We start from the raw sequence: 20,403 nt of genomic DNA on the forward strand, positions 1-20,403 counted from the left end.
GGGAAATTAGTATGACATTTTTGCACAGACTTGGGCAAAAGGCTGAGTTAATGATCGAGAAAGAAAAATGATCTCAAATGATTATGAACATTTCTTCTGGTAGAATTATTAGATTTATTGCTATTCACAAGATGTTCATATAATAAACTTAATTTTCTTTTTCTGTACAACTCAATGTCATGTTGTTCTCCTCCCCAAAGACACGTCAATTTTTTTGCTATTGGCTTTACGTCGCTCCGACACAGAACAGACAGGTCTTATGGCGACGATGTGGTAGGAAAGGCCTAGGAGTTGGAAGGAAGCGGCCGTGGCCTTAATTAAGGTACAGCCCCTGAATTTGCCTGGTTTGAAAATGGGAAACCACCGAAAACCATCTTCGGGGCTGCCGACAGTGGAATTGGAAACCACTATCTCCCGGATGCAAGCTCAGAGCCGCGCGCTCTAACCGCACTGCCAACTCGCCCGGTCACACGACAGTTTTACTCCTTCCTACCTTCCTGTCCGATTGTGAACCTCTCTCTGTGAACAGATGACCATATTCAAAATTGTAATCACAGACGTATCTGGGTTTCAATAAAATAAACAGGGATTTTTTTTAAAGTATCTAGTTATTTTTCTTCAAAATAATAATAGATTCTATTTTGATACTGTCACCTGTTTTAACTGGGACTGGACTACTGTGGCTGTCACTCCTGTTGAATTAACATTTTGAACAGTATACAGCCTTCACACTGAACCCCGGCGGGTTGATGCAAGTGTCTATGCTAACGGAGGGCATTTTGAACATTTCGCGTACTATGCAAGGAGGTCCTATTCCTGTGTGTTTCCCGTGACTATTGTATTATGTAGGCGTGTAGAAAATGAGTCCTGACATGGAAATAAAGCATTTCGGACCCGTGTCCATATAACATATATTCTTCTTCTTCGTGTGACGAATGTGCCCTGAAAGTATGACCGTACTCTGTATACCTTTCACAAATGACTGGAACATGAATAATATGAAGCTTAAGAATCACAAGTGCCATAAAGAAAACGGAACCATAAAATCGCTTGTGGGTGGGGGCGGTAGAATAACACCTACGTTATCCCCCGACTGTCGTAATGACTAAATGGGACCCCTGGGACTTTTAAATTGGGAGTACCACGGGGTCCTTAACTTAGTCCTGATATTGCTTCCACATTACTGTGCCAGGCTCCTCACCTTCACCTATCCTATCCGACCTCCATTGGTCAACTCCATTGGCCCCGACGCCCCGACGGTGTTAGGTTCCCGAGGCATAGGGAGTCTTTCAATTTTACTGCCTTCGTTGCCCTTGTCTTTTGTTCGCCGATACCTTCATTTTTCGAAGTGCAGGCGCCCCCTATTTTTCGCTCTGATTAATGTTAATAGAGGCTGGTTGCCCAATTGTACTTCATATTAAAACGATAACCACCACCACCACCACCACCACCACCACCACCACCATAAAACTAATATGTACTGTGCACCAAAAACATTCTCTGCAACGAGTGAAGTTTGTTATGGTTTGGAGTTATAGAAAGTATTACGTTGTCGGCAGCAGCAGCACCCAGGCCGGGCATGGACTTGAAGAACAAAGGCAAATGCAAAGGGTATGTGATGGGTAGATAGCCTTAGGAAGGTTATATGCATGTCCTTACACAAAGAACTGGTAACAGTGCGACATAATACTGTTACGAATAAAGCTCCATATGTTTCATTACTCTAATTTATTTCAGGATGACCTAATAAATGAACACACATATTCAAAAACAGACAATTCTAACCAGTTATCAATGACCACACTTACTAATTACCAGTCTATTTACAAATCTCTCTAACTTATGACGCAGTAAGGGTCCAGTCCGTTCCTTTACCCGGGACACTAATCCTTACTTTCACTTTCCCGCAAGTCCAGTCACCTCCTACAGCCACTGTGCGTAGACAGCTGGATTTGAACACAGTGTCCCTGGCTATACAACACACGACGACTGTTCGTCGGTTCGACTCCAATGATAGTCCACTACTTCGCACAGTTCCATACAGTGAACAGCTGAACAGCTCAACACTATTCAACAGCAGGACGATACTCACAACGGCGAACATTAACACAGGTCCATTTATCCTCGCACTCACGATAGCGCGTTTTCTCGCTGGCTCACGGTGATTCTCAGTCCACAGAACACACAGTGCAGCCTACTGCTCTGTCATCTCCAGTTCCACACTCACTGGTCCATCCGACACTACAACAACAACTCCTGGTTCAAACCTCGGTGGAACACTAGCGACTGCCAACACCTCTGTCGCTCTCAGCCCAGCCACCGAACCCCAACTCAGTGAGTCCAACTCTAACTGACTGTCCGCTGCTAGCCTCTCTTTTTATAGCTCGCGTGATTTGATCCAGAAAATTCACGATGTCACTACAGGCAGAATATTCCCGTCGAATCTCCAAGGAGCTCGCAGGTAAGGAGGCCGCTGAGAACAATACACGGAAAGGCCGGCCCCTTCCTGGAAGTACCGAAAGCGGCTACCACGGGGCCGGCACGTAACAGTACTCATGATTAGGGTTGGAATATTCAGGAAATGTCTTATTTTCTCCCGCCTTCCGTTTTGGCTATTTATTGTAATTAAGCACGGATTGAACGTTTCTGAGCATGTTTAGCCTGATTTTATAGGGCGTATAAATGCATATTTTACCACGATATATTGTTTTGATCACATTTTGGTCATTTTAGTTATTTAAGGTCATATTTTGGTTACATTTCGCACGGAAAAATGTACTGTTGCTTGTGTAAATGGTTTATGGCATTGTGACGAAACCTCAAGCTTGTGAAGTTTGTGTACATGGTTTTTTATAACATCATTACTTAATGTTTGAATATCAAATTTACAATTTGAAATGAAAATAAATTAAAAGTGCACTATGATTGTGTGTGATCTATGAAGTCGACTTCTGGGCAACTGAGTTCCAGTCACTAAGAGCAAAATGATGCATAGAGAGAGCAAAATACATACGATTTCCAAACGAGATTTCATCCAATGAGACTAGGGTAAGAAAAGTAAAGGGGCTTACTAAAAATGCACATCATAATTTTGTTGTTAATGAATATTTTACAATAATATTGAATGTGACTGTTTTACATCAGATTACGTTTCCTCACGCGTTATTTAATGTAGTCCCACCGAGCAAGTGGCTGTGCGGGTTGGGTTACGTAACTTTCAGCTTGCAAGTGGGTTCGAACCCCACTGCCGGTAGCCCTGAAGATGGTTTTCCGTGGTTTCTCATTTTCACACCTGGCAAATGCTGGGGCTGTACCTTAATTATGACCATGGCAGCTTCTTCTCACTCCTAGCCCTTTCCTATCCCGCCGTCGCCATAAGACCTATCTATGTCGGTGCGACATAAAGCAACTTTTAAAACTAAGTTCTAGAGTTTAATCAGACTCCTTTCCAATCAAAACTGCTGTCTTATATATTCATTTCTTCTTCTTATTGAAAATGAAAATGAAAACCTACAACCTGTTTTCCAGTCATTGACCGGGTCAGGGATGTAATGAATGAATCATATACAGGGTATTAGTACGATGGGGTCGCCACTCCCAAAGTGATTTTTATTAATGACTGATAGATGCTATGAAATGAGAATGGAGAGTGTTGCTGGAATGAAAGATACATGGAAAACCGGAGTACCCGAGAAAAACCTGTCCCGCCTCCGCTTTTTCCAGCACAAATCTCACATGGAGTGACCGGGATTTGAACCACGGTATCCAGCGGTGAGAGGCCGATGCGCTGCCGTCTGAGCCACGGAGGCTCTTTCTTCTTATTATTATCCTTTCTTATATTTTGTAGAACCACCTGTGGGTGGGGCAGTAGACTAACACCCACGGTATCCCCTGCCTGACGTACGAGGCGACTAAAAGGGGCTCCAGAACCTCTCAAACATGGGAGAGTGGGTTGGCGACCATGGGGCTTTCATCTATCCTATCCGACGTCCTTGGTCAACTCTTGTTCTTTTCCGACCCCGACGGTATTAGAGCATTCGAGACCTAGGGAGTCTTTCAGTTTCCCGCCTTTGGTGGCCCTTGTCTTTCTTTGGCCGATACCTTCATTTTTCGAAGTGTCGGATCCCTTACATTTTTACTCTCTGACTAGTGTTAAATGGAGGATGGTTGCCTAGTTGTACTTCGTCTTTAAACAATAATCGCCGCCACCACTACCTGTCTTTTGTAGATAACCATTAAAGAACTACCTGTAGATGTCGGTTGCCTGGAGACAACCACTGGCTGGAGTGATAAATTGTTTTGCTCCTTCCAGTTCATAAGTTGATACTGGTACAATATATGTTTTGTACAGGGTGATACAGTGGCGACGTTTGACCCCAAAGCATTTCACGAACGGAGTGCTAGAAATGGGAGCTGCTTGTAGTCTGTTGTCGATTTCTTGTTGTATGCTAATGTCCGAGGAAACGAAGCTACCTAAATATTTAAAGTTAGTGACACGTCATCACTTAAATCTATGAATACAAGTTGAGAAACTCAGGCCTACGTTGTATTCACCGCTGTAATAGCTTTTTGTATTCAGCAGCGTTTCTATCATTGAACTACATTGACACATGCGATTCCGTCTGCATTCTTGAGCTTGAACGCCTACGTACCGTTGTACTAATCCCCTATAACAACAGGGACCTATATTTTTATGTTGTCTATAAACTACGGGTTGTATAAGACTTAAGCTGGTGGACCACTCTGTGTATGCATAGATGTACTAACCTGCTATAGCGAACACTTCCAGATATGTGTGCACTAAAATGACCCAGGCCAAGCTAAGGAAGCGTAGTCCATGGATAGAGGTGATGGCATCTTCGGCGTTCGACGTCTGTAGGATTCTGCGTCCATTTGTGAGAGCAGAGAACGCCAGGAGAATCCGAGAGGGCAGACCTGCAACAAGGAATAGCAAATGGCTTGTATAAGCACTTCAAGCTCTGCACCTCTCAGTCAATACACTTGGTGATGGTGTCTTATTAAAACTAGGTACATCTTAAACAGGCTGTGTACGCACTCACTTCTCAAGATCGTAGGATTAAATGCTGAGCCCTCCAATTCTCAACTACTTTGTAAATATTACCTATGAACTTTTTTCAACAATATATTTAAACTTCTGAATTGATAGGAGAGTACTTAACTCTTGTGACACAAGTTAGTTCTATAATGAAATATTACGATTTGAGGGACTCTCTTCCTCGATTAAGCACTTTCCGTGCGACCTATTTGATTATGTTTGCCAAATATCCTCTACTTGAAAGAACATGTTTTTAGTTTAATCCCATCCCTGACATTTTTTGCACTTAGCCCTCACGTTTATAAGAGAATGTTACAGGACGTCCTTTTTTATGATAAAATGTCATATTTGTGAATCAAAATGTTACCGTCTATCTGACTAACATCGTCGTTCTTACTATTTGTTTTCGAGCGTACAAAATCTAGTTCTGTACCTTTCTTGTCATCAAGTGATTACATTATTTTCACTCACTCAATGCCAAGAGATAACGGAGTGCAGGAGTCCTGAAAAGATGTATTTTAACGTGTCAATAAATCTACTGCCACGGCTCTCTCACAACACCTATTGCGCCGTAACTACGAGGGCGAATCAAAGAAAAGTAAGTTATACTTCCAAAATATGGCTATTTAAGAAACCACTTACACATAGGCAACACGGGTGCTTTCACCTCCTCATCGTTTCGGAATCGTCGTCCACCGAGATCCTTTTTCAGCTTACCGAACACATGATAATCGCACGGCGCTAAGTTGGTCTGTATACAGGATGTTGTCATACCTCCCACTCGAATCGTTGCAGCTGTTTGGACGTTTGACAGGCCGTGTGAGGTGTTGCGTTATCGTGCAACAAAATCACACCGGCGCTCAATTTTCTCCGCCGCTTTCCTTTAATTGCCTTACGCAACCGGTTCAAATAATGACAATACTAAGCCGAGTTGATTGTCGTGCCTTTCAGCATAAATTTTACGTGTACCACACCCTCCATGTCAAGAAACACAGTCACCATTACCTTTCCTGCTGAAGGTGGCACCTTGGCGTTCTTTTGTGGTGGTGGTGGTGGTGATGTGGTATGCACCCATTCCATCGATGTTCTCTTTGTTTTAGGGGTGAAGTGGTGGACCCACGTTTCATCTCCAGTGATGATTCGCCGCAGAAAATCGTTGCCCTCCACAGAATACCGTTTCAAAAATTGGAAACGTCCCTTGTGAACATCGGTGAGCAGACGTGGCACAGTTTACGAAATCCAAGGTGCTGATGAACAATAGAGAACACACTGCCCTGCGAAATGTTCAGCATGCTGGCAATTTCCTGCAGTGTTATGCGCCGATTCTCACTAATGATCCCATCCATACGGTCAACATTTGCAACGGTACTGGACGTTACGGGCTTGCCTTCGCGATATTCGTCCATGAGCTCCGTGCGTCCGGCGTCAAATTGCTTACACTATTTTACAATACCTGGGCGAGAAATTGCATGCTCACCATATACATTATTGATTTCACGATGAATGTCCGTGCAATTGAGCCGTTTAGCCCATAGAAATCTGATCGTTGCACGCACCTCCAGTTTGGAGTGAACATCCAGTTGACGCGCCATTGAGCCTAGCCCGCTCTGCACACACAACACGACCGGATACCACACCAACCTTCCTATCGGAGGAGCTAGTGTGTTACTTTTTTATTCGCCCTCGTAGAGCATACGAGACGAGAGCCCAACCAATTACCTGTCACAGTCGGTCAAGGTTCCATTTAGTTTGATTAGTTTCGCACCATTAGCCCGAGAAAGCTGCAAATTTATGTTAACGCGAAGAACTTCTCTTCTTTCCTGACCTTTTTACAATTATGTATGGTTAGCACTGGGATGGATTAAGGCTACTTTTAGAGCCATATGACCTTCGTGACGCCAACCCTGTGTGGGAGGATGTATTCACTACTGCGATAGTTGTCAGTGGGATGTGTTGTATATCGATGTGTATTAAGATGAGCTTAAACACCCAACCTTCCAGCTAGAGAAATAAACCAAATTTAGCCAAAATCCCACTCCCCCAGCCGGGAACCGAACCTGGCGCCTCTGAACTGAAGGTCAGTACGTTGACCACTCAGTGTTGCTGGATTTGTTCACGTTAAGACAATTGAGGTTAAATACAGTGGCTGAGGTTTCTTAATGAAATATGTTGGAACTGAAAGAACCAATGTAAATTGACGGGGTGGTTAGTGCAGTTTATTAGCATTCACCTTGTGCTCAAGTTTGCGGGATGATATTCCGGGGCTAATCAACCGATGTTTAAGACTGATTGAATGTCAAAAATCAGTGAAACTAGATTTATTGAATTGTTATATCATTCTATTTTTGTATCAATCATATAATTTTTTTTTTTTTTTTTTTTTTGCTAGTTGCTTTACGTCGCACCGACACAGATATGTCTTATGGCGACGATGGGACAGGAAGGGGTTAGGAGTGGGAAGGAAGCGGCCGTGGCCTTAATTAAGGTACAGCCCCAGCATTTGCCTGGTGTGAAAATGGGAAACCACGGAAAACCATTTTCAGGGCTGCCGACAGTGGGGTTCGAACCTACTATCTTCCGAATACTGGATACTGGCCGCACTTAAGCGACTGCAGCTATCGAGCTCGGTATCAATCATATCATACACATGCGTAGATAGATAGGGTGTTTCGAAATTATTGGTACAAATTGCAGAGGTGCGTATAGGGCAACGAAGCAAGGAAAATAGTCCTACTCAACATACGGCAGGAAGTCAACCATTACCGAAATGTGACGTAATCACACTGTAACGTTATTAATGCTTCACGTTCCAGCTTTCAGACTCCATATTGCATGTCAAGTGCGCCTTGCGTACCTAGCGACATTTGAATCAGTTGTCATGGCACCTTACGCGCTTTCTAAAGAAGAGATGGCCGACATCTACTTCATATGGTCTTGCGGACGTGCGAGGTGTAATGACAACTGCTTTAAATGACCCTACAAATCCAAACTGCTGTTAAAATCTAATTTAGAGCCTGTTACCCGCACGAGCAAGCGCGAACAAAGTGCAACTGTTGCAAATGCGATCTAGTTATATCTCGGAAACGATTACTTTCTTGCCTGTTATGACATCAGCCCGGAGAGGCTGGTTGTATTCTCAAATAGCACCACCGGAGTTTATGTGGTTATACGAAACAAAATGAGGAGTACTAAGCAAGATGTGGAGTGAGGTAGTTTGCCATTGCTTTCCTCACTGGGTCAGCACGACCTTTCATAACCCTCACATGAACTGGAGATGCTCCAAATGACATTGCTCAGCCATCAAGCAGCTCCATACTGGAGCTTCCGTGGAAGCTCGATTTAGCTCTGGCTTGTGCAAAAGTACTGCATCCATCAAGAAATGGCAACAGGCGGGGTCTATGAGTATTAGGATTTATTCCTTGATTTATTGTCCTCAGCCCAGCAGATTACACTTATATTATTTTCTATTGGCTTTACGTCGCGCCCACACAGGTAGGTCTTATGGCGACGATGGGGTAGGAAAGGCCTGGGAGTTGGAAGGAAGTGGCTGTGGCCTTAATTAAGGTACAACCTCGGCATTTGCCTGGTGTGAAAATGGGAAACCACGGAAAACTATCTTCAGAGAAGCTGACAGTGGGATTCAAACCCACTATCTCCTGGCTGCAAGCTCACAGCCGCGCATCCCTAACCGCACGGCCAACTCGCCCGGTACTTATAATTTTTAAAGATCTGTATACAAATTTGTAAGATTGTTAATTTGTCCGCCTCTGTGGTATAGTGGTTAGTGTGATTAGCTGGCACCCCCAGAGGCCCGGGTTCGATTCCCGGCTCTGCCACGAAATTTGAAAAGTGGTACGAGCGCTGGAAGGGGGTCCACTCAGCCTCGGGAGGTCGACTGAGTAGAGGTGGATTCGATTCCCACCTCAGCCATCCTGGAAGTGGTTTTCCGTGGTTTTCCCACTTCTCCTCCAGGCAAATGCCGAGATGGTACCTAACTTAAGGCCACGGCCGGTTCCTTCCTACTTCCTTGTCTATCCCATTCAATCTTCCCATCCCCTCACAAGGCCTCTGTTCAGCACAGCATGTGAGGCCGCCTGAGCGAGGTACAGGCCATCCTTCCCTGTTGTATCCCCGACCCAGAGTCTGAAGCTCCAGGACACTGTCCTTGAGGCGGTAGAGGTGGGATCCCTCGCTGAGCCCGAGAGAAAAACAGGCCCATGAGGGTAAACAGATAAAGAAGAAGAAGAAGAAGAAGAAGAAGATTGTTAATTCAGTGGTAAGTTATTACTCAGTCAAACATGCAAGATTCTGTCAAAAAATGAAGGATACTTCAATAATTTCTATATAGATGGGCAGCGTTAGAATGTTAATAAGGAAAGGGACATACCGTTCACGAACTAAAAATCGTACATCCTTACGTATGAGACTGTTGCGCTGTATGCAGTTGTTTCTTGTGTAAATAGCGCAGAAGCACAAAAGTTGATCCTATAGCCAATAACGCATTTTGAGGTTAGAGCAAACACAGAAATTAAACAACTAACCGACTTTGCCACTGAGGTTATCATTATTATTATTATTATTAGTATTATTATTATTAGTATTTCCATATTCCCATTCGCGTTGGCCCCGCAATAGGAGTAGCGTGCCTGCCTCTTACTCGGAGGACCCGGGTTCGATTCCAGGCCAGGTCAGGGATTTTTACCCGGATCTGAGGCACACTCAGCCTACGTGATTACAACTGAGGAGCTATCTGACGGTGAGATGCTGGCCCCGGTCTACAAACCCAAGAATAACAGTCGAGAGGATTTGTCGTGCTGACCACACGGCACCTCATAATCTGCAGGCCTTCATGCTGAGCAGTGGTATCCCTTGGCCCTTAGGGGCTGTTGTGCCATGTTCTTTTCTTGCTTTTTTCGTTGTTATGCCCATTCATAGAGCGCATTGAAACTTATTCATTGGCTTGATGACTTTCGCCTTCTTATTCTTCCAAAATCTCCTCATGAACTCACTGTGTTACCTCTTCCGTTCTTCTGACCACTTTGTACGAGTCCTGCTGCTAGTTTTGACACAAATTTGTGGTTATTTACTGAGGTCCTGAGAATTTGCGATTTTTCATGATGTCTTCCCCGTTTTTCAATTCATTCAGGTCTCCTATTGTTTCCTCCAGCCAATTTATTCTCCTGTTTTGGGAACTTATTACATTGAATAATATTTTTTTGAGTCTAGTGTTATCCATCCTAAAAATGTATCCACAATATTTGAAACAACTCCTCCGTACGGTATTGATGAAAGTATCTGTGCAACTAGATCTGCAATTCTTCTTTTGATCCAAATTCAATTTTCTTGTGAAAATGAAAACCTACAACCTGTTTTCCAGGCCTTGACCCGGTCAGGGATGTAATGAATGAATTATATATAGGCTAGTAGTACGATGGGGTCGCCACTCGTAAAGTGATTTATTAATGACTGATCGATGCTATGAAATGATTATGGAGAGTGTTAGTGAAATGAAAGATGATAAGGAAAATCGGAGTACCTGGTGGAAAACCTGTCCCGCCTCCGCGTTGTCCATCACAAATCTCACATGGAGTGACCGAGATTTGAATCACGGTATCCAGCGGTGAGAGGCCGACGCGCTGCCGCCTGATCCACGGAGGTTGTACCCATTTTCTTGTATGGGGACGAAACATTTCCTAAGAATTTTACGTTCTTGTTTTTCAATACCTGCAGTTTTAGAATTGAATAACTCTTTTGTAATGTGTCACGTGATATTATTATTTTTTTTTTAATTCGTTAGGGCCATCTATGGACCACGGTGCTTGTGTTTTAGCTGTTTCTTGAAGTCATCGTCGTTGTTTGCCACAATTGGTGTTCTTAGCGGCTGGTTTGGCAGCTGTTTTCTTGTTGGTACCTCGAGCTTTCCTGATGGCCCAGTAGTCCTTCATTTTCCGGCTAAATTCAATCTTACGTTCCTCAGACCATTTCCTGGTCTCGTCTTTTGGTCTGTGGGTAACTTCTGTGAGGGATGTTACAAAGGATTTAGTTTTAAGAGTTGTATGATAGTTACTCCGATCAGCTATGTCGTTTTGATTTATGTGGAGTTCCGAAAGGTCCTTCTCCACTTGCTTCATCCACACGAACCCAGTAGCTTTGCCCTTGTTAGCAGCCTTGAAGATCCTATGAGATAATCTATTTGAGTCCATTCTGGATTATTATTATTATTATTATTATTATTATTATTATTCCACTTAATCGACACCTGTGGGATCGTGGGTGCGAAATGTGTCTCACATGTGGACTGACCCTATTTTATGGCTGGATGCCCTTCCTGACACCAGACAAATTTATGGAGAGATGCATTCGCTATTGCATGTTTCTGTGCTGGTTGTCTGGTTGTCTGGTGTGTTGTCTGAATGTGAAGAGGAAAGTCTTGGGACCAAAACAAACACCCAGTTCCAGACCCAGAAGAATTAATCAAATGTGATTAAAATCCCCGACCCGGCGGGAATCGAACGCGGGACCCTCTGAACCGAAGGCCTCAACACTGACCATTCAGCCATGGAGTCGGATTATTATTATTATTATTATTATTATTATTATTATTATTATTATTATTATTATTATTATTTACCGTCATCTGATCTGGGATCCTTTTCCTTGCCGGCCCTTTCCCCCTCGTCAGTCCTGTTGTCCTTGCTGTGTTCTCCGTTCATTTTCGGGCAGCGTTTCGCCTCAGCGTCAGATACACAGACAACACTGGTGTCGGGCGGGGTGCGTCGGGTCAGGAGCATCTCGTAACTCGTTCCCACCGCCATCAGTAGCAACATGGCTGCCATCACGCCTCTGGAAACAAGATAGACAACGATGAGACATGACCTCAAGAAATAACAGAAGCCGATTAATCGAGTACAGAGACCAGTGAATTGTAGCAACCGTGAGATTTAAGATCCAATAACTTTCCAAGTCGCCTAATAAGACTTTAACAATATTTCACAGACTCAGGGCTTTTACACCAGGCTACCAGGCAAGGATAAGAGTATGTTACTTAACAATAATAATTTATTAATTACTAATAATAATAGTAACAAGATTAGCATGCGCTGTTAGTAAGGTACTTTCTAATTGGCCAAAAGCACCTATCTGTAAGCAAGGGAACTGGTTCAACAGCTATCGAGGTATCTCACTGATCAGTATACCAGGCATGGGGTTCATTGGCGTCTTGGAAGCGTGGGTACGATCAGTGGTTGAGAGGAATAGATATAATAGGTATAATAGATATAATAGATATAATAGATATAAACTTACCAGATATTGTAATAGGAGTTGAATCATGGCTGAGAAATGATATAATGGATGCAGACATTTTCTCACGGAACTGGAGTGTGTATCGTAGAGATAGGATAGGAATGGTGGGTGGGTGGGGGGGAGTATTCATTCTGGTGAAAGAAGAATTTGTAAGCTACAATAAAGTTAAAGATGAAAAACATGAAATTTTAGGTGTAAGGCTTATTTCCAAAGATAATAGGCAACTTGATATCTCTGGAGTGTACAGACCGGGAAAGAGTAGCGCTGACACGGATTCAGAATTACTTGATAAGAGCTATGTGGGAAACGACATGGAAAGGAATGTGATTGTAGCGGAAGATCTGAATTTACCAGGTGTCAATAGGGAAGGAAATGTGAACGACAGGAAGCATGACCAACAAATGGCAAATAAGTTAATATGGGAAGGACGGCTGATTCAGAAAGTGATGGAACCAACTAGAGGGAAATATATCCTGGATGTGGTGCTGGTAAAACCAGATGAGCTCTATAGAGAAACCGAAGTAATAGATGGTATTAGTGATCATGAAGCTGTTTTTGTCGTAGTTAAAAATAAATGTGATAGGAAGGAAGGTCTTAAAAGTAGGACTATTAGGCAGTACCATATGGCTGATAAAGCAGGCATGAGGCAGTTTCTAAAAAGTACAGTGACTGAGCAAATGTTATGGGATAGCGGAGTACTGATGTGCAGGTGTGTTGTCTGCGCACCACACGCCCCCTGTGCCAGCGGCAGTTGTATAGGAGACCTTGTGAGCAGTGGATGTGCATGAGACAGGTGTAACATAGAACGTCGTCGTTAGCTGACACCGTTCGAACGGGGAATGGTGGTCGGTGCCCGACGGATGGGAAGTGCGATTTCGGAAGTGGTGCGGGAATTCGGCTTCACACGATCAACCCTGTCCAGGGTGTATCGTGAATGGTCGAATGCGGGTGTCACCGTCCACAACAGACGAACGACCGGCCGTCCAGCCACCCTCGATGACCGTGACCGGCTACATCTGAGACGGACAAACGGGCAACCGTGCAACAAATCACGGCTCAATTCAACACAGGCCGTGATAGACACGTCTCCCAGTGGACAATCCGTAGGAGAATGGGTTCTATGGGGTATGGGAGCCGGCGCCGCACACGGGTGCCACTGTTAACCCAACGTCATCGGGCACAACGACGCGTATTTGTCGCCAGTCACAGGGGATGGACACTGAAACAATGGCGTAACGTGGTATGGTCGGACAAATCACGATTTCAACTGCACCATGCCGATGGGAGGCACCGTGTATGGCGCAGACCACATGAAGCGATGGATCCCGCCTGCCTCGAAGGTGTGGTCCAGGACGCTGGTGTCTCTGTTATGGTCTGGGGTGCATTTTCCTGGTATGGAATGGGCCTCCTAGCTGTTCTGGAATAGACTTTGAATGGTACGCGGTATGTTGAGCTGCTCAGAGACCATCTCCACCCATTTTTGGCCTTCCAGCGCCCAGACGGATCTTCGGTGTTTCAAGATGATAACGCGCCACCACATAGCTCCCACGTCACCCGGGAATGGTTCCAGGAACATGCAGCGGAGGTCCAACGACTGGCATAGCCACCCAGGATCCCCGATATGAACTCTATCGAGCATATCTGGGATGTCCTGGAACGCAGGCGCCGTGCCATGGATCCTGCACCCACGAACAGACCAGCATTGGCGGCCGCTCTGCAAACGATTTGGTGTCAGCTGCGTCAAAAGGACAACCAGGGACTTGTCGACTCACTTCCACGGCGTCTCACTGCAATTAGCAGGACCAGAGGAGGCCCCACACACTGTTAGGTGACTATCCCATGATATTTTCTAAGTCAGTGTAAATATGACCGGTGGAAAACGGTAAATAAAAATGTAAACAGACTCTGGGATGGGTTTAAAGAAATTGTTGAGGAATGTGAAAACCGGTTTGTAACTTTAAAGGTGGTAAGGAATGGTAAGGACCCACATTATTATAATAGAGAAATAAAGAGATTAAGAAGGAGGTGAAGACTGGAAAGAAATAGAGTTAGAAATGGCTGTGGAAGTAAGGAGAAATTGAAGGAACTTACTAGAAAACTGATTCTAACAAAGAAGTCAGCTAAGGATAACATGATGGCAGGCATAATTGGCAGTCATACAAATTTTAGTGAAAAATGGAAGGGTATGTATAGGTATTTTAAGGCAGAAACAGGTTCCAAGAAGGACATTCCAGGAATATATAATGAACAAGGGGAGTGTGTATGTGAGGATCTTCAAAAGGCAGAAGTATTCAGTCAGCAGTATGTAAAGATTGTTGGTTACAAGGATAATGTCCAGATAGAGGAGGAGATTAATGCTAAAGGAGTATTAAAATTTACATATGATAACAATGACATTTACGATGAGATACAAAAGTTTAAAACTAGAAGAGCGACTGGAATTGATAAGATTTCTGGGGATATACTAAAGACAATGGGTTGGAATATAGTACCATATCTGAAGTACTTATTTGATTATTGTCTGGTTGAAGGAGCTATACCAAATGAATGGAGAGTTGCTATAGTAGCCCCTGTGTATAGGAAAGGGTGACAGACACAAAGCTACCGAGCTCGATAGCTGCAGTCGCTTAAGTGCGGCCAGTATCCAGTATTCGGGAGATAGTAGGTTCGAACCCCACTGTCGGCAGCCCTGAAGATGGTTTTCCGTGGTTTCCCATTTTCACACCAGGCAAATGCTGGGGCTGTACCTTAATTAAGGCCACGGCCGCTTCCTTTCCAGTCCTAGCCCTTTGCTGTACCATCGTCGCCATAAGACATATCTCTGTCGGCGCGGCGTAAAGCCACTAGCAAAAAAAAAAAAAAAAAAAAAAAAAAAAAAAAAAAAAAAAAAAAACACAAAGCTGAAAATTACAGGCCAGTAAGTTTGACATGCGTTGCATGTAAGCTTTGGGAAGGCATTCTTTCTGATTATATTAGAAATGTTTGCGAAATTAATAACTGGTTCGATAGAAGGCAGTTCGGTTTTAGGAAAGGTTATTCCACTGAAACTCAACTTGTAGGATTCCAGCAAGATATAGCAGATATCTTTGATTTAGGAGGTCAAATGGACTGTATCGCGATTGACCTGGCTAAAGAATTTGATAGGGTGGATCATGGGAGACTACTGGCAAAAATGAGCGCAATTTGACTAGACAAAAGAATGACTGAATGGGTTGCTATATTTCTAGAAAATAGATCTCAGGGAATTAGAGTAGGTGAAGCTTCATCTGACCCTGTAATAATTAAGAGGGGAATTCCTCAATGCAGTATTATTGGACCTTTATGTTTTCTTAGATATATAAATGATATGAGTAAACAAATGGAATCAGAGGTAAGGCTTTTTGCGGATGATGTTATTCCTTATAGAGTAATAAATAAGTTACAACATTGTGAGGTTAAAATTCAGGTTGTGAGTTTCACAAATAGGAAAATTCCTCTCAGTTTTAATTACTGCGCTGATGAGGTGAAAGTTCCTTTTGGGGATCGTGGTAAGTATCTAGGTGTTAATATAGGGGAAGATCTTCATTGGGGTAATCACATAAATGGGATTTAAAATAAAGAGTACAGATCTCTGCACATGGTTATGAGGGTGTTTAGGGGTGGTAGTAAGGATGTAAAGGAGAGGGCATATAAATCTCTGGTAAGACCCCAACTAGAGTATGGTTCCAGTGTATGGGACCCTCAGCAGGATTAACTGATTCAAGAACTGGAAAAAATCCAAAGAAAAGCAGATCGTTTTTTATGGGTGATTTCCGAGAAAAGAGTAGCGTTACAAAAATGTTGCAAAGTTTGGGCTGGGAAGAATTGGGATAAAGAAGACGAGCTGCACGACTAAGTGGTATGTTCCGAGCTGTTAGCGGAGAGATGGCGTTGAATGACATTAGAAGACGAATTTTGAGTGGCGTTTATAAAAGAAGGAAAGATCACAATATGAAGATAAAGTTGGAATTCAAGAGGACAAATTGGGGCAAATATTCATTCATAGGAAGGGGAGTTAGGTATTGGAATAACTTACCAAGGGAGATGTTCAATAAATTTCCAATTTCCTTGAAGTCATTTAAGAAAAGTCTAGGAAATAAACAGATATGGAATCTGCCACCTGGACGACTGCCCTAAATGCAGATCAGTATTGATTGATTGATTTATTGATTGATTGATTGATTGATTGATTGATTGATTGATTGATTGATTGATTGATTGATTGATTGATTGATTGATTGATTGATTGATTGATTGATTGATTGATTGATTGATTGATTGATTGATTGATTGGAAGTTGGATGAAAACCAGTGTGGTTTCAGACCACAGAGTGGCTGTCAGGATCAGGTTTTCAGTATGCACCAGGGAACTGAAAAATGTTACGAGGGGAATAGGCAGCTATGTTTATGTTTCGTGAATCTAGAGAAAGCATATGACAGTGTACCGCGGGAAAAGACGTTCGCCGCACTGGGGGACTATGGAATTAAGGGAAGGTTATTAAAATCCATCAAAGGCATTTATGTTGACAACTGGGATGCAGTGAGAATTGATGGTGGAATGAGTTCTTGGTTCAAAATACTTACAGGGGTTAGACAAGGCTGTAATCTTTCACCTTTTTTTCGTAGTTTACATGGATCATCTACTGAAAGGTATAAAGTGGCAGGGAGGGATTCCGCTAGGTTGAAATGTAGTAAGCAGTCTGGCCTATGCTGATGACTTGGTCTTAAGGCAGATTGTGCCGAAAGCCTGCAGTCTAATATCTTGGAACTTGAAAATAGATGCAATGCGTATGGTATGAAAATTAGCCCTTCGAAGACTAAATTGATTTCAGTAGGTAAGAAATTCAACAGAATTGAATGTCAGATTGGTGATACGAAGCTGGAAAAGGTGGATATTTTCGAGTATTTAGGTTGTGTGTTCTCCCAGGATGGTAATACAGTAAGTGAGATTGAATCAAGGTGTAGTAAAGCTAATGCAGTGAGCTCGCAGTTGCGATCAACACTATTCTGTAAGAGGGAAGTCAGCTCGCGGATGAAACTATCTTTACATCGATCTGTTTTCAGACCAACTTTACTTTACGGGAGCGAAAGCTGGGTGGACTCAGGATATCTTATTCATATGTTAGAAGTAACAGACATGAAAGGAGTGGGATTGATTGCTGGTACAGACAGGTGGGAACAATTGCAGGAGGGTACTCAAAATGAGGAGATAAAGGATAAGTTAGGACTTGACTCGATGGATGAAGCTGTACACATAAACCGGCTTTGGTGGTAAGGCCATGCGAAGCGAAGGGACGAGGATAGGTTAGCTAGGAGAATAATGGACTCTATTATGGGGGATAAGAGAAGGAGTGGTAGACCAAGCGACGATGTTTAGGCTCAGTTTCGAATGATTTAAAGATAAGAGCTATAGAACTAAATTAGGCCGCAGAACTAGTTACACATAGAGGATTATGGTGGCGTTTAATATATTCACAGGGGCTTGTAGACTGAACGTTGAAAGGTATAACGGTCTATGATGAAGTTGTATGCGTGTACGTATGTATGTATACATGTTTGTATAATAATAATAATAATAATAATAATAATAATAATAATAATAATAATAATAATAATAATATGATGATGATGATGATGATGATGATGATGATGATGAAAAAGCACAGCCATGAAATCATGCAATACCAACTATGGTGATCAAGGATCCAATTTCTCGGAGTGCCGTTCCATGATTATGTAATATTCGATCTTGTAATAATAATGACCGATCTAAGAACAAAGCTTGACACATTAACAACATCAGCATTATTTCATCCACATAAAAAATTTCCTATAATTTCCCAATTGAATTGCCTACCTTTAACATATGCACTCCAAACTACACCGCTAAATAATTTCCGGTTAATTTTCTCCCAGATGCTGACTTTATGATAAAAAGTTCTTTAAAATAAATTTTACAGCTTCAGTGGGATATTCCTGAGAGTGTGTTCTACGTTGAGGCCCCTTCTGACCCAAATAGGGAGTTTCTCAGCGTATGAACTCTTTCCCAAAAAATCAAGCTGCCAACAACATCTATACTGATCATACAGAAGACCTAAATGACGAAGTCAAACAGTGCTTGCTAAACTTGAAACCCGTTGAAGAACCGCTGTATAAAGCAAGAAATGTCCGTGAAGAACTCAGAAAGAGGGAACACGAAAATTGTTATAATTTACCTCAGTAGGAAAAAAGAGTCATCCAGTATCATGAATATACGCCTGCGAATATCTGGATCAGTAAACATACCAATATGAGGTTCGCTAAATGGAGAGAAGCGATAACAATGCAGGCTAATGTAAGAGCCGCTCCTGGCAGATCTCAAGACGATAACCTCTGTAGGCTTTGCCTCAGCGAAACAGAACACTTGCACCCGTTTTGATGTCCTCCCCATACAAGACGTCATTGTTTCCTCACTTGAATAAGATCATCGTAGCAGCCGCCGTATCGACATGATTGTAATTGCACCAAAAACAAAGACTGCAAAGTGCGTTTCGAGACGCATTCTGAACGGGCAAATGAGGTCGACTGCAGCAAGAGACAGATCTACTCGCCTACAGTTCCTTATTACAAGGAAAAGTACCACCTGTCTGAAAATACCATTACAAGAATACTGATAGGAGCTAGAGGAGCTATGTTCAAAGCGTCGCCTACGAATTACTATAAGGCCGGCAGATACGCGGCTGACGGTGGGCGGCAAGGTAGTAGTTCGACAATCACTCACCAGGTTCGTAGTTAAGCTCCCTATCTTTAAAGTTTTAAATGCGCACAGTTCGTATTAATGAAGTATTTTTATCTTAAATCCCCTTATACCTCACACTGATATTTACAAATCTTCATTCCTACACTATCTTCTCAAATTGAACATGCAACTTCAGTAGGCCAAGGTTTTTGAAAAAAGAAATAATTTACAGATGACAAATTAATTCTGCATATCTTTCATAGATAGAAATTGCGCCGCCTTCTTGGCTTTGTCGTTAGGTTTCACTGAAGTTTTAAAACCTTCCTGTTGAGAGGTTTCTTACTAAATAGCTCGCACAACTGTAAATGATTTGCGCCAATGTTACTTAAAAGTGGCTTTAGAATTTTTTTCTAAAAGAAGCTGTGGAAGCCCATCATCACAAGTGTCACATTTTATTTCTCTTTTGAATTTGTCTTTCAGGAGATTGGAGAAGTTTTTTTAGTAAGGCTCTTTGAGGAAGGCAAAGCACAGCTGCAAATCAGCAAATCAGAGACAATTGTGAGAAGTGATACAAAAGGTTACTTTGGACACGTTAATCCTCCCCGGACTTGAAATCTTATTAAGCATGGAGCTGGGTTTTGAACTGTAGGACTCTATATTTTTTCCTAAATAACCATACGAATTTATTCTTTCTTCTGCTGACCTTACATACATCATGTCGTTATCATCCGCTTTACCCCTTGAATGGCTGAAGAGAGTTCAGTATCTTTCTAGAGGTACTAATACTGAAGTCGGCATCCCTGAAATGCCTAATACGTACAGCGGAGCTATCACTTGGTGTCCAAAGTGACCTCGGATTGTTGCCTTGCCGTGAAATAGATAGAATCCACTGTTGTCTTATTGCGGCTCCAGATGGGAATTTATGGAATTTTGGTTACACTTTTTCTCGATTTAAAAAAGAAGGATGCAATACACATAATTCTATATTTTAAATCTTTATTACACTCGCTATAGTAAATACCAACACTTCATTATAGTAAACTAATTAAAAGGAACGCAAAGATATACCATAGACACAGAAACATTTTCGACAACACTACAGTCTGTCTCACCATGTTTGAGAGTCGAAGAAAGCAATAGCAAGCACGTGTATTCTTAAATACTACCTATTCCAAACATTTCTCTTTCGTTCATTAGACTGTTTCACCTGAGCAATAATCCTAATTATTACGATTTCTTTTTTATCACAGAGGAGTTAGAACAATTCGATTTTCCGCTGTAAGGTTTGCAGTAGAGAGGTAAGGGT

General features: G+C 42.6%; 1 protein-coding gene across 1 annotated transcript in view; it reads right to left on the reverse strand.

The window, feature by feature from the left end:
• LOC136862274 (nose resistant to fluoxetine protein 6) overlaps positions 1 to 20,403 on the reverse strand; it is a 415,203-nt gene that overhangs the window by 263,956 nt on the left and 130,844 nt on the right. Inside the window, exons 4-5 of the mRNA XM_067138873.2 lie at positions 11,778 to 11,899; positions 4,768 to 4,935 (exon numbers count right to left, since the gene is read on the reverse strand). Of these exons, the coding sequence (XP_066994974.2) occupies positions 4,768 to 4,935; positions 11,778 to 11,899 (290 nt within the window). The remainder of the gene's footprint in view (positions 1 to 4,767; positions 4,936 to 11,777; positions 11,900 to 20,403) is intronic.

The sequence above is a fragment of the Anabrus simplex genome, chromosome 1, assembly GCF_040414725.1.
Source record: "Anabrus simplex isolate iqAnaSimp1 chromosome 1, ASM4041472v1, whole genome shotgun sequence".
Taxonomy (NCBI): domain Eukaryota; kingdom Metazoa; phylum Arthropoda; class Insecta; order Orthoptera; family Tettigoniidae; genus Anabrus; species Anabrus simplex.